The 14613-nt window shown below is 46.2% G+C and overlaps 1 protein-coding gene across 1 annotated transcript in view; it reads right to left on the bottom strand.

The window, feature by feature from the left end:
• Positions 1 to 13606: 13606 nt before the first annotated feature.
• Positions 13607 to 14613, bottom strand: part of LOC122923022 — a 93434-nt gene continuing 92427 nt past the window's right edge. The window contains exons 10-11 of the mRNA XM_044273809.1: positions 14349 to 14402; positions 13607 to 13627 (exon numbers count right to left, since the gene is read on the bottom strand). Coding sequence (XP_044129744.1) covers positions 13607 to 13627; positions 14349 to 14402 — 75 coding nt within the window. The remainder of the gene's footprint in view (positions 13628 to 14348; positions 14403 to 14613) is intronic.

Here is a 14613-nt window from a genome sequence, read left to right as displayed (position 1 = left end):
AATAAAGGCCAGTATGTGAACATAGACTTGTCAGTTTTGTACATACCTCATGGATGTCATTCAGGTCATGTGTTGGTGAAGGTTTTAATGCCCTCAATTCATTCCCCTATAGTGAACAAGAGTAAACAATCATGAATTATAATAGTAATTGTTAAAGTGACGGCCTGTGGCCACTGCTGCTTCACCCACCGGTCCCGTGTTTTGGCTTCCAGGAGGTTTGAACTCCCCCCTGACTAGGCTTGTGCTGGCTGGCCTGGCCTCTCATTCTGTGGCCATAGGGTGGTCACACACTCCCCTTTAGCTCTTCAAAGGCCAGCATGCACTCACCCTAATCTGCTCCAGCCTATGCTTGCTACCTAAGGGATCTTAAGGCACCTTCCCCTGTGGCAGTGTGCCTGAGCAACGGGTTCAATAGCTTGTTACTAAATTCCTGAAAAGGTGTGCTGTCGCTGTTGTCTGCATGTGTACCGGCCTCTGCCTGTTTATTTCAATCTGACCCTCTACTGTCTGACCTTAACCATGACTGACCGCCATACTGACCCTCTACTGCCTGACCTGATCCATGCCTCACTTCTGTATTGATCCTTCTCTTCATACAATGATCTCTGACCATTTACCATTAAGCACATACTCTGACTGCCCTGATCTTGGCCTGTCCTTGACTATGATGTTGGCCTGACCTTGACTATCAGCTGTTTGAAGAGGAGGCTTTGCTCCATTTGAGCGCAACTACTTCATTACTCAGTGCATTGTTTCCCTTGCAACAGCAGAGCAGTGTAATTACAAGTACTCACTTTATTCAAGTGAATGTATTGTGTACTTGTAACCGTACTGCGTCTCCGAGACTTCCAAGACGGCGGGCGGTGTAATGAAGAAGAAGTAGTGTTTGCATGGAGCACTGCCACCTCTTCAAACAGATGATGGGCTGGGATGCCTGGTGTAGGGCCCCCGCCAATCAGATATTGATGACCTACTGTATCCTGAGGATAGATCATCAATATAAAACCTCTGCACACCCCTTTAAATGGGATATAACTTGGAGCTAACTTATATGACATTCGAAAAACATGGCTGCTTTTTCTAGAAGCAGTACAGTAGGTAACTATAACATTTTGTAGAAGTCTTCACAACTGAATATCTATAGAAAATACCTCAGCATATTCCTCCATGCTGCTCTCATTTGATGTGGACATCGGAGGTGAAGACCTCGTCATATCGTCCTATAGTGAACACAGAGGAGAAGAGGCAAAAATCAGAAAACACTCCTGTAATTTGTCCCATGTGGCACATGAACATTACAGAGAGCTGGTGTAGAAGAGATGTTATAGAGAGGGCAGTACATACAATACCAGGATCCTGCTAAACCATTAAACATATAAATGATACCTAACCTAGTACTGGGTTGAATAATGAAAACTTCCTAACCAGTATCTTAAAAGGGTTTTTCGAGTTCAGCATTGATAGTGTATCCGATAGTCCATCACTATCTGGTCAGTGATGGTCCAACTCCCAGCACCTCCACTGGCCAAATGTTTAAAGAGGCAGCTACACTCCAGTGAGTGCTGCGGCCTCCTCACAGCATAACGTCACTGGCCTAAGAGGAGGTTACAGTCAATGGCGGATTATAATAGGGGCGTTCGGGTCGGCAGCCCTGGGCCCGGCATCGCTGGGGGGCCCAACACCCACCCGAACGCACACATACTGTGTTGCCTATAACCACCATAGACTTCAGGCCTAGTAGGGTAAAAGGCAGGCGCACGCGATGGCTTCATCACGCGCGATGATGTCATTGCGTGCCTGTGTCGGGGTGCAGGGCTTTGATGTACGCACACCTGCCTTACTATCACGGACACAGGTAAGTATTTGAGTTTAGTTATCTTTTTTGTGTGTGTGTCAACTTTGGGTGGGCAGAGAAGGTTATATTCATGCAGGGACAGTGGGGGGCAAATGATTACATGGGGGAAAATCACTTAATGGGGCAGTGTGGTGGTAAATTACTTAATGGGGCAGTGTGGTGGCAAATTACCTAATGGGGGCAGTGTGAGGGAAATTTCATTAATTGGGGCAGTGTGGGGGAAAAATTTTTCATGGGGCAGTGTAGGGGGCAAATTACTTTGTGGGGGCAGTGTGTGGTCAAAATACTTTATGGCAGGCAGTGTGGGGGCAAACTACTGCATGGGGGCAGTGTGGGGGAAATTACTTCATGGGCAGTGTGGGGGCAAATTAATATTTGGGGGCAGTCTGGGGACAAATTACTTTGTAGGGGCAAACTACTACATGGGGGGCAGTCTGAGGGCAAACTACTTTGTGGGGACAGTATGAGGGAAATTACTATATTGTGGCAGTGTTGCAGAAAATACTATATGGGGCAGTGCAGGAGAAATTACTATATGGGGGAAGTGTGGGGGAAATTACTATATGGGGCAGTGTAGGGAAAATGACTATATGGGGCAGTTTGGGGGAAATAAATATATAGGGCAGTGTGGGGACAATTACTATATGTGGCAGTGTGGGGGAAATTACTATAGGGGGCAGTCTGAGGGCAAAATAATATGTGGGGGCAGTCTGGGGACAAATAACTTTGTGGGGTCAAACTACTACATGGGGCAGTGTGGGGGAAAATTACTTTGTGGGGGCAGTGTGAGGGAAATTACTATATGGTGGCAGTGTAGGGGAAATTACAATATGGTAGCAGTGTTAGGGAAAATACTATATGGGGCAGTGTGGGGGGAATTAATATATGAGGTTAGTGTAGGGGAAATTACTATGTGGTGTCATTGTGGGGGACGTTGATATTGGGGAGGCGCTGTAGGGGCATTTCTATTACAGGACATTTAAGTGAACATTTTTTTGGGGGACACACTATTCAGGCATTATTACTTGGAGCACAATAGAGGGTGGTATTATTACTGGGGGCACTCTATGGGGCATTATAACTGCTGTAGACACTATAGGGACCTTTGGGATAATTTATCAAACTGGTGTAAAATAGAACTAGCTTTGTTGCCCATAGCAACCAATCAGATCCCACCTTTCATTTTTGACAGCAGCTCCTTTGGAAAATGAAAGGTGGGATCTGATTGACTGCTATGGGCAACCAAGACAGTTCTACTTTCAACCAGTTTGATAAATGACCCCAATTATGTCTACCGGGGTCACTATTTTTTCAGCAGTATAGTACCTGGGACACTGGGGAGCACAACGGGCACAGTATGGGGAGTGGCAGCAGGATGACACTGTTGGGACACCAGGATGGAGAGGTTGATGGAAAAATGTAGAAATCTAATGTGTCTGTGTAACAAACTCTGTAGAGACGAGATGTGGCTGAAAAAATTTGTCATGGTGGTCTGGGTCAGACGCAGGAGAAGAGGAAAGAGAAGGTCTACATGACAGCAGATGTCCCTGGATGTAAGAGATATGTGGTGCTGTATTCTCCTCCAAGTCTTTTTTATTATAATCATATGTATTTTAAATTTGGCAAATTTGTAACAGCCCAGATAACAGTGAAAACTTTGTGTGTACAGATAACGTAGTAGATGTTCTCTGCAGTCCTATGTAGCACCTAACATAACACGATAATTCACTGTGTTATGTGAGGTGTTACATAGGACTGCAGTAGCATCTATGACATCTGTACTCAAAGAGTTATGACATGGTGGGGGGTCCGACTCCTGGTGTAAGAGATTTCAAAAATAGGCACCCCATAAGAATAAACTAATATCTATATAATTTCTAGCTTCAACAATCCACAAGTATGACTGTACAGTATACTGAAGGTCATGTGTTTGTTCATTCCAGAACATGTTCAATAAAATCACTTCTGTCTTCACCCAGCCCGCTCCCTTCGCAATTGGAATTATTGACTATACTTTCAGCATATGTGCAACACTGGCACCCCCTCCAATAAGCTGCTTGAGGAGACCGCGATGTTCCAGTGAGCACCGCAGCCTCTTTACCAAGCACAGCGCTGTCCATTTGATAGCACTCTGCTTGGTATCGCAGCTCAGACCCAATCACCCTGATGGGACAGAGCTGCACCTAGGGCATGTGAACGATGAATGTGATGTCATATGGCCTAGGAAGAGACTGTGGTGCTCACGAAGCACTGCAGCCAATTCATACAGATTTTTTTAACTAAAATGGAGGGAGGGGCCCAAGATGGGTAGACAACCCCGGACCTATCATGTACTTAGGCTACTTTCACACTTGCGGCAGTGTGATCCGGCAGGCAGTTCCGTGACTGAAAGCATTTGTGAGACGGATCCGGATGCGGATCTGTCTCACAAATGCATTGCAAGAACGGATCCGCCTCTCCGCTTGTCATGCGGACAGACGGATCCGTCTTGTATTTTTTTTTCACATGTTTACCGGTCTGCGCATGCACAGGCCAGAAGGATGGATCCGGCATTTTGGTATTTTGAATGCCGGATCCGGCACTAATACATTCCTATGGGGAAAAATGCCGGCATTCAGGCAAGTCTTCAGTTTTTCTCGCTGGAGATAAAACCGTAGCATGCTACGGTTTTATCTTTTGCCTGATCAGTCAAAACGACTGAACTGAAGACATCCTGATGCATCCTGAACAGATTACTCTCCATTCAGAATGCATGGGGATATGCCTGATCAGTTCTTTTTCGGTATAGAGCCCCTGTGACGGAACTCAGTGCCGGAAAAGAAAAACGCTAGTGTGAAAGTACCCTTAATCCTCCGCTGGTTACAGTTCTCACCAGGGAGCTTCGGCCTCCTTAGGCTACTTTCACACTAGCGTTCTGCTGTCCGCTCGTGAGCTCCGTTTGAAGGAGCTCACGAGCGGAGCAGAACGCTTCCGTCCAGCCCTGATGCAGTCTGAATGGATGCGGATCCGCTCAGACTGCATCAGTCTGGCGGCGTTCAGCCTCCGCTCCGCTCGCCTCCGCACGGCCAGGCGGACAGCTGAACGCTGCTTGCAGCGTTCAGCTGTCCGCCTGGCCGTGCTGAGGCGTGCGGATCCGTCCAGACTTACAATGTAAGTCAATGGGAACGGATCCGCTTGAAGATGACACCATATGGCTCAATCTTCAAGCGGATCCGTCCCCCATTGACTTTACATTGAAAGTCTGAACGGATCCGCTCAGGCTACTTTCGCACTTAGAAATTTTTCTAAGTTATTAATGCAGACGGATCCGTACTGAACGGAGCCTCCGTCTGCATTAATATGATCGGATCCGTTCAGAACGGATCCGATCAAGCGCAAGTGTGAAAGTAGCCTTAAACAGCTGATCTGTGTGGGTGCCGGGAGTTGGGCCCCCACCCAGTGCAGTTTCTAGGTAAAATTTCTCTCAGGGCGAGTGTCAAAAAAACTCCCCCCCCCCCCGGTAACAGACAGGCAGGCAGTGCGGGCGGTACAGTGAGTGAGCGCCGCCGCCCGCACTGCCTGCCTGTGGGGGGACATTATTTTTAATAAGGATCACTATGGACATTATTTAGAATGGAGGCTGCTGTGGATGTCATTATAACTGTATAATGTCTGATAGGCCTAGTCCTGAGTTATATTACCCTGCCCTGTATAATAATGTACCCTGATACCCCTTAGTTATATTACTCCAGTGGGGTAATATAACTAAGGGGTATCAGGGATGGGTACATTATTATACAGGGCAGGGTAATATAACTCAGCTCAGGACTAGGCCTATCAGACATTATAGTTATAATGAGTAATGACACCAACAGCAGCCTCCATTCTAAATAATGTCCATAGTGATCCTTATTAAACTTAATGTCCCCCACAGTGACAGTGGCCCCCATTTTCATGTCTCCCACAGTGGCCCCCCCATTGTAATTAATTCCCCCCATTGTAATTAATGCCCCCCCCCTATTGTAATAACCCCCATCCCCCCCATTGTAATTAATGCCCCCCCAGGACCATCACTCGCCTCACAGCAGGCATCAGCACTGCTCAGGGGCTCAGGGCGGGCGGTAACAGGCAGGCAGTGCGGCGCTCACTCAGTCACTGTATGTCACGCGCCTGCGCCGCCTAGTGGGAGGATCAGGCGCGTTACATCAGTAAGTCTGACCAGGGCCGGTGCAAGGATTTTTGCCGCCCTAGGCAAGATAAAAATTGGCACCCCCGCCCCCCCCTTATCAGATCCGGAATTGCAGACCCGGATCCGAAATTCCGAACCTGAAAAAAAATAGTACATGTCCTATTCTTGTCCCCAATAACGGACAAGAATAGGCATATTCTCTTAGTGCCGGCAATGTGCGGTCCGCAAAATGTAGTATTAATAACTAAACAATTAAATAATACACATATTGCATTGTCGGACTCCCTTGTCACTCTCTTCCCCTCCCCCCCTCCCTTGTCACTCTCTTCTCCCCCCCCCTCCCTTGTCACTCTCTTCTCCCTCCCCCCCCTCCCTTGTCACTCTCTTCTCCCTCCCCCCCTCCCTTGTCACTCTCTTCTCCCTCCCCCCCTCCCTTGTCACTCTCTTCTCCTCCCCCCCTCCCTTGTCACTCTCTCCTCCCCCCTCCTTGTCACTCTCTTCTCCCTCCCCCCCTCCCTTGTCACTCTCTTCTCCCTCCCCCCCTCCCTTGTCACTCTCTTCTCCCTCCCCCCCCTCCCTTGTCACTCTCTTCTCCCTCCCCCCCCTCCCTTGTCACTCTCTTCTCCCTCCCCCCCTCCCTTGTCACTCTCTTCTCCCTCCCTTGTCACTCTCTTCTCCCTCCCTTGTCACTCTCTTCTCCCTCCCTTGTCACTCTCTTCTCCCTCCCTCCCCCCCTCCCTTGTCACTCTCTTCTCCTCCCTCCCCCCCTCCCTTGTCACTCTCTTCTCCCTCCCCCCCCCCCCTCTCTTGTCACTCTCTTCTCCCTCCCCCCCCCCCCTCTCTTGTCACTCTCTTCTCCCTCCCCCCCCTCCCTTGTCACTCTCTTCTCCCTCCCTCCCCCCCCCTCCCTTGTCACTCTCTTCTCCCTCCCTCCCCCCCTCCCTTGTCACTCTCTTCTCCCTCCCCCCCCTCCCTTGTCACTCTCTTCTCCCTCCCTCCCCCCCCTCCCTTGTCACTCTCTTCTCCCTCCCTCCCCCCCTCCCTTGTCACTCTCTTCTCCCTCCCTCCCCCCCCTCCCTTGTCACTCTCTTCTCCCTCCCCCCCCCCTCCCTTGTCACTCTCTTCTCCCTCCCCCCCCTCCCTTGTCACTCTCTTCTCCCTCCCCCCCCCTCCCTTGTCACTCTCTTCTCCCTCCCTCCTCCCCCCCTCCCTTGTCACTCTCTTCTCCCTCCCTCCTCCCCCCCTCCCTTGTCACTCTCTTCTCCCTCCCTCCTCCCCCCCTCCCTTGTCACTCTCACCTCTAATGTAGTGGCCGAGCTCTGTTCGCTCCGCGGTACAGGAGCTTTTGTTTCCTGTACCCGGCTGACAGGAAGTGCTCACTTAGTGTGCACTTCCTTTCAGTCCGGCCGGGTACAAGAAACAAATGCTCCTGTACCCCGGGCCGGACCGAACAGAGCTCGGCCACGCTACACTAACAACTCAGCAGTCTGCAGCGCAGGCAGGCTGCGCAGCACTGAGCCGGCCGCTCAGGAGGCTCAGCATGAGGGGCGCCGCCGGCCGGCCGCCCGATCCTTTACCATCATAACGAATTTTTTTTTTTTTTTTTTTTTTTTTTTTTACACCTCAACGGGCGCCCCCTGCTTCTGACAGCGCCCCGGGCGGCCGCCCGTCCCGCCCGCCCCTAGAAACGGCCCTGCCCCCACCAATCAGATGTTGATGACCTATCCTGAGGAAAACTATATTTTCATGGACAGGACGTTATGGAGCTGTTCTGGAAACAGACTCAGTATACATCTGTACAGTGTACATATAGAGCAGATGTTATTCCCAGGCCCTACAGAGCCAGGTCTTCTAATGTTCTCCTAATAAAACACAGGTTAGGAAAGTACAGATCAGAAGAGGGAACCGGAGATTTACCATTTTACCATCTAATGATCCATAGAAAGAAGAAGGACTAATGGATAATAGAGTAGGAACATTGCTGCATTTCCCCATAATACTCAACTTTTGCAACTTTTTCACATATTAACGATAGATTCTTATAAGAGGTCTCTAGTTTATGACTGTTTCCATATCTCCGATAACTTATAATAGAGAGTGAACAAATACAAGCACAGCCGCCTCTCAACCTGGAAAGAGGGACTAGAGCTGGAAAACCATTTAGATATGCATTAATTCCATAGTTTTATTGTTCATCTCATCCCTAGTATTGAAGGTCAGACATAAAAATAAGAGCAAAGAAAACCAGAATAGTCTAAGGCAGACAGAGAGATAGATAGATATATTGATAGATATTAGATCGATAAATAGAGATACCTCAGAGATGTAAAACTGAGAGAGCTGGGATGTTGCTTTTGGGGGAACCTGAAATAAAATTAGCGGTGAGTGTAATCCATAAGTATAAAAGTTTTACATCAGATCTTCTCCAGCCTTTAATAACACAGACACATACGGGGGTCTGGTAAATCCCTTGAGCCCCTTCTTAGAAGATTATTCTTATCAGTTATAAAGTGGTGTTCACTATGACCGGCATTTTATGTTCTGCTAATTCTATAAGGAATCATTTCTTACATTTGTACTTGTGAAATTTCAGTTTAGTAAAGAAAAAAAAAAGAAGTGGAAGCAGATTCTTATAGTCTGTTCTTGGAGGATATGAAATCTATCCACACATCTATAGAACACTTCGGGTGGGAACATTACTTGGAAGAAGAGAGTTGTGGGGCTACCATCTAAGAACATCAGTAGGGTTTTTCCTCAGTTAGTAGGATCACCTATTCTATTAGTAAGGCCACGTTCACAGTTACGTTTGGAATCTGGTAGTCTGATCCATCTGAGGATCAGGCTAATGGAGCTCACAGTATCTGGCATTGTCAGATACGACTGTATACTGCCAGATGTCCGTGATTTTGTCTGGTCGATTCATGGCATATACTGTATGCTAAAAATTGTCCGAATCTCTGCTGGATCCCATTATAGTCAATGAAGATCCAGCGATACACAGTCATATCCGGAAATGCCGGGTACGGTGAGCTCCGGTAGCTTTATAACGGATTCCAAACACAACTGGGAATGGGGCCTAATATTCTTATTTCAAACAAAATAAAGATAACAAAATCTATAACATTTATACATAAGGGTGCTTTCACACTAGCGTTAAACTTCTCCGGTATTGAGTTCTGTCCTAGGGGCTCAATACTGGAAAAAACTGATAGTTTTGTCCCAATGCATTCTGAATGGAAAGCAATCCGTTCAGTTTGCATCAGGATGCCTTCGGTTCAGTCACTTTTACGGTATTTGGACGGATAAAATAACTCAGCATGTTATGTGTTTGTGATGGTGGTGACGCCCTCAATTCATTCCCCTATAGTGAAAAAGAGTAAACAATCATGAATTATAATTGTAATTGTTAAAGTGACGGCCTGTGGCCACTGCTGCTTCACCCACCGGTCCCGTGTTTTGGCTTCCAGGAGGTTTGAACTCCCCCCTGACTAGTCTTGTGCTGGCTGGCCTGGACTCTCCTTCTGTGGCCATAGGGTGGTCACACACTCCCCTTTAGCTCTTCAAAGGCCAGCATGCACTCACCCTAATCTGCTCCAGCCTATGCTTGCTACCTAAGGGAACTTAAGGCACCTTCCCCTGTGGCAGTGTGCCTGAGCAACGGGTTCAATAGCTTGTTACTAAGTTCCTGAAAAGGTGTGCTGTCACTGTTGTCTGCATGTGTACCGACCTCTGCCTGTTTATTTCAATCTGACCCTCTACTGCCAGACCTGATCCATGCCTTACCTCTGTATTGATCCTTCTCTTCATACAATGATCTCTGACCATTTACCATTAAGCACATACTCTGACTGCCCTGATCTTGGCCTGTCCTTGACTATGATGTTGGCCTGACCTTGACTATCAGCTGTTTGCAGAGGAGGCTTTGCTCCATTTGAGCGCAACTACTTATTACTCAGTGCATTGTTTCCCTTGCAACAGCAGAGCAGTGTAATTACAAGTACTCACTCCATTCAAGTGAATGTATTGTGTACTTGTAACCGTACTGCGTCTCCGAGACTTCCAAGGCGACGGGCGGTGTAATGAAGAAGAAGTAGTGTTTGCATGGAGCACTGCCACCTCTTCAAACAGATGATGGGATGGGATGCCTGGTGTAGGGCCCCCGCCAATCAGATATTGATAACCTACTGTATCCTGAGGATAGATCATCAATATAAAACCTCTGCACACCCCTTTAAATGGGAAATAACTTGGAGCTAACTTATATGACATTCGAAAAACATGGCTGCTTTTTCTAGAAGCAGTACAGTAGGTAACTATAACATTTTGTAGAAGTCTTTACAACTGAATATCTATAGAAAATACCTCAGCATATTCCTCCATGCTGCTCTCACTTGGTGTGGACATCAGAGGGGAAGACCTCGTCATATCGTCCTATAGTGAACACAGAGGAGAAGAGGCAAAAATCAGAAAACACTCCTGTAATTTGTCCCATGTGGCACATGAACATTACAGAGAGCTGGTGTAGAAGAGATGTTATAGAGAGGGCAGTACATACAATACCGGATCCTGCTAAACCATTAAACATATAAATGATACCTAACCTAGTACTGGGTTGAAAAATGAAAACTTCCTAACCAGTATCTTAAAAGGGTTCTTCGAGTTCGGTATTAATAGCGTATCCGATAGTCCATCAATATTTGGTCAGTGATGGTCCACTGGCCAAATGTTTGAAGAGGCAGCTACACTCCAGTGAGTTCTGCGGCCTCCTCACAGCATGATATCACTGGCCTAAGAGGAGGTTACAGTCAATGGCGGATTATAATTCAGGCTTTCGTGTCGGCAGCCCTGGGCCCAGCATCGCTGAGGGGCCCAACACCGACCCGAAAGCCCGCATACTGCGTTGCCTATAACCGCCATAGGCTTCAGGCCTAGTAGGGTAAAAGCCCGTCGCAGGCGTGCGCGATGACTTGACTTCATCACGCGCGATGATGTCATCGTGTGCCTGTGCCGGGGTGCAGGGCTTTGATGTACACGCGCCTGCCTTACTATCACGGACACAGGTAAGTATTAGAGTTAAGTGTTTTTTTTTTTTTTGTGTGTGCCAACTTTGGGGGGCAGAGGAGGTTATATTAATGCTGGGACAGTGGGGGGGCAAATGATTACATGGGGCAAATTACTTAATGGGGCAGTGTGTAGGCAAATTACTTAATGGGGCAGTGTGTAGGCAAATTACTTAATGGGGCAGTGTGGGGACAAATTACTTAATGGGGACAGTGTGGGGGCAGATTACTTAATGGGTGCAGTGTGGTGGCGAATTTCTCAATGGGGGCAATGTGGGGGGAAATTACTTAATGGGCAGTGTGGGGGAAAATTTCTTCATGGGGCAGCGTGGGGGCAAATTACTTTGTAGCGACAGTCTGGGGGCAAATTACTTTGTGGCGACAGTCTGGGGGCAAATTACTTAGTGGGGGCAAACAACTACATGAGGGCAGTGTGGGGGAAATTACTATATGGGGCAGTGTGGCAGAAATTACTATGTGGCGACAGTCGGGGGGAAAATTACTTTGTGGGGATAAACTAATACATGGGGGCAGTGTGGGGGCAAATTACTTTTTGGGGGCAGTGTGAGGGAAATTTCTATATAGTGGCAGTGTAGGGGAAATTACAATATGGTAGCAACGTGGGGCCAAATACTATATGTGGCAGTGTAGGGGAAATTACTATATGAAGGGATTGTGGGGGAAATTAATATATGTGGGAAGTGTGGGGTAAATTAGTATATGGGGCAGTGTGGGGGAAATTAATATATGAGGGAAGTGTGGGGGAAAGTACTATATGGGGGCAGTGTAAGGAAAATTACTATATGGGGCAGTGTAATGAAAATTACTATTTGGGGCAGTGTTGGGGAAATTACTATATGGAGCAGTGTGGGGGAAATTACTAAATGGGGCAGTGTGGGTGACGTTGCTATTGGGGAGGCGCTCTAGGGGCATTTCTATTACAGGACATTTTAGTGGACATTATTTTTGGGGACACTCTATTCAGGCATTATTACCTGGAGCACAATATAGGATGTTATTACTGGGGCACAACTGGTGTAAAATAGAACTAGCTTTGTTGCCCATAGCAACCAATTAGATCTCACCTTTAATTTTTGACAGCTCCTTTGGAAAATTAAAGGTGGAATCTGATTGGCTGCTATGGGCAACCAAGACAGTTCTACTTTCCACCAGTTTGATAAATGACCCCAATTATGTCCACTTGGGTCACTATTTTTTCAGCAGTATAGTACCTGGGACATTGGGAGCACAAAGGGCACAGTATTGGGAGTGGCAGCAGGATGACACTGTTGGGACACCAGGGTGGGGAGGTTGATGGAAAAATTTAGAAATCTAACGTGTCTGTGTAACAAACTCTGTAGAGACGAGATGTGGCTGAAAGAATTTGTCATGGTGGTCTGGGTCAGACGCAGGAGAAGAGGAAAGAGAAGGTCTACATGACAGCAGATGTCCCTGGATGTAAGAGATATGTGGTGCTGTATTCTCCTCCAAGTCTTTTTTATTATAATTATATGTATTTTAAATTTGGCAAATTTGTAACAGCCAGATAACAGTTAAAACGTTGTGTGTACAGATAACGTACTAGATGTTCCCTGCAGTTTTATGTAGCACCTAACATAACACAATAATTCACTGTGTTACGTGGGGCGTTACATAGGACTGCAGTAACATCTATGACATATGTATGAAAGTTATGAGATGGTGGGGGGGGGGGTCCGACTCCTGGCACCCCCACCAATAAGCTGATTGAGGAGACCGCGATGTTCCAGTGAGCACCGAAGCCTCTTTGCTCTTTACCAAGCACAGCGCTGTCCATTTGATAGCACTCTGCTTGGTATTGCAGCTCAGACCCAATCACCCTGATGGGACAGAGCTGCACCTAGGGCATGTGAACGATGAATGTGATGTCATATGGCCTAGGAAGAGACTGTGGTGCTCACGAAACACTGCAGCCTCTTCATGCAGAAAATAAGAGCAAACAAAACCAGAATAGTCTAAGTCAGACAGAGAGATAGATAGATACAGGTGAAACTCGAAAAATTAAAATATTGTGCAAAAGTCCATTTATTTCAGTAATGCAAATTAAAAGAAATTGCATTAATGCAGCTTAATATTAGAAATTTGTGAAAAGATTCAATATTCTAGGCTCAAAGTGTCACACTCTAGTCAGCTAATTAATCCATACTCCCTGAGCAAAGGGTACCTCAAAATTAAGACTTTGGGGTTTCATAAGCTGTAAGCCATAATCATCCAGATTATAACAAATAAAGGCTTGAAATATCTCGCTTTGCCTGTAATGAGTCTCATATGTTAGTTTCATCTTTTAAGTTGCATTACTGAAATAAATAAACTTTGCACGATATTCTAATTTTTCGAGTTTCACCTGTAGTTAGATATATTAATAGATATCAGATCGATAAATAGAGATACCTCAGAGATGTAAAACTGTGAGAGCTGGGATGTTGCTTTTGGGGGAACCTGAAATAAAATTAGCGGTGAGTGTAATCCATAAGTATAAAAGTTTTACATCGGATCTTCTTCTCCCTTTAATAACACAGACACATACGGGGGTCTGGTAAATCCCTTGAGCCCCTTCTTAGAAGATAATTCTTATCGGTTATAAAGTGGTGTTCACTATGACCGGCATTTCATGTTCTGCTAATTCTATAAGGAATTATTTCTTACATTTATATTTGTGAAATTTCAGTTTAGTAACAAAAAAAAAAAAAAAAGTGAAAGCAGATTCTTATAGTCTGTTCTTGGAGGATATGAAATCTATAAAACACTTCGGGTGGGAACATTACTTGGAAGAAGAGAGTTGTGGGGCTACCATCTAAGAACATAAGTAGGGTTATTCCTCAGTTAGTAGGATCACCTATTCTATTAGTAAGGCCACGTTCACAGTTACGTGAATCTGGTAGCCTGATCCATCTGACAATCAGGCTACCGGAGCTCACAGTATCTGGCATTGTCGGATACGACTGTATACTGCCAGATGCCCGAGATTTTGTCTGGTCTGGCATGCGCAGACCTTCAAAAATTTGAAAAATAATAAATACCGGATCTGTTTTTCCGGATGACACCGGAAAAATGGATCTGGTATTGCAAAGTATTTGTCTGACTGATCAGGATCATGATCAGTCTGCAAATGACATGCGTTTGCGCACAGTTTTCCTGATCAGGCAACTGAACTACCTGCCGGAATCAAACAACGCAAGTGTGAAAGTACCCGAACAAGTAAGATGCAAGACACAATAAATCTAACCTCCACTCTACATTCAAACCATTGTCCTGGCAGCTCTGGGAATTGTGTCATAATCTGTGAAGACAAGATGAAAGAATATGATATAAAAATGACCATTTCTGAGTATGGTGTCAGTATTAGTAAGGGAATGATAAAGAAGAAACGTAAATGACTTATGTGGGATACAACGTGTATGAGATTAGAAAATCATGGCTGCTTCTTCCAGACACAGTACAGTAGGTAACTATAACATTTTATAGAAGTCTTCACAACTGAATATCTATAG

The sequence above is a fragment of the Bufo gargarizans genome, unplaced genomic scaffold (genome assembly GCF_014858855.1).
Source record: "Bufo gargarizans isolate SCDJY-AF-19 unplaced genomic scaffold, ASM1485885v1 original_scaffold_1160_pilon, whole genome shotgun sequence".
In the NCBI taxonomy this organism is placed as follows: domain Eukaryota; kingdom Metazoa; phylum Chordata; class Amphibia; order Anura; family Bufonidae; genus Bufo; species Bufo gargarizans.
This window is presented reverse-complemented; position numbering and strand designations above follow the sequence as displayed.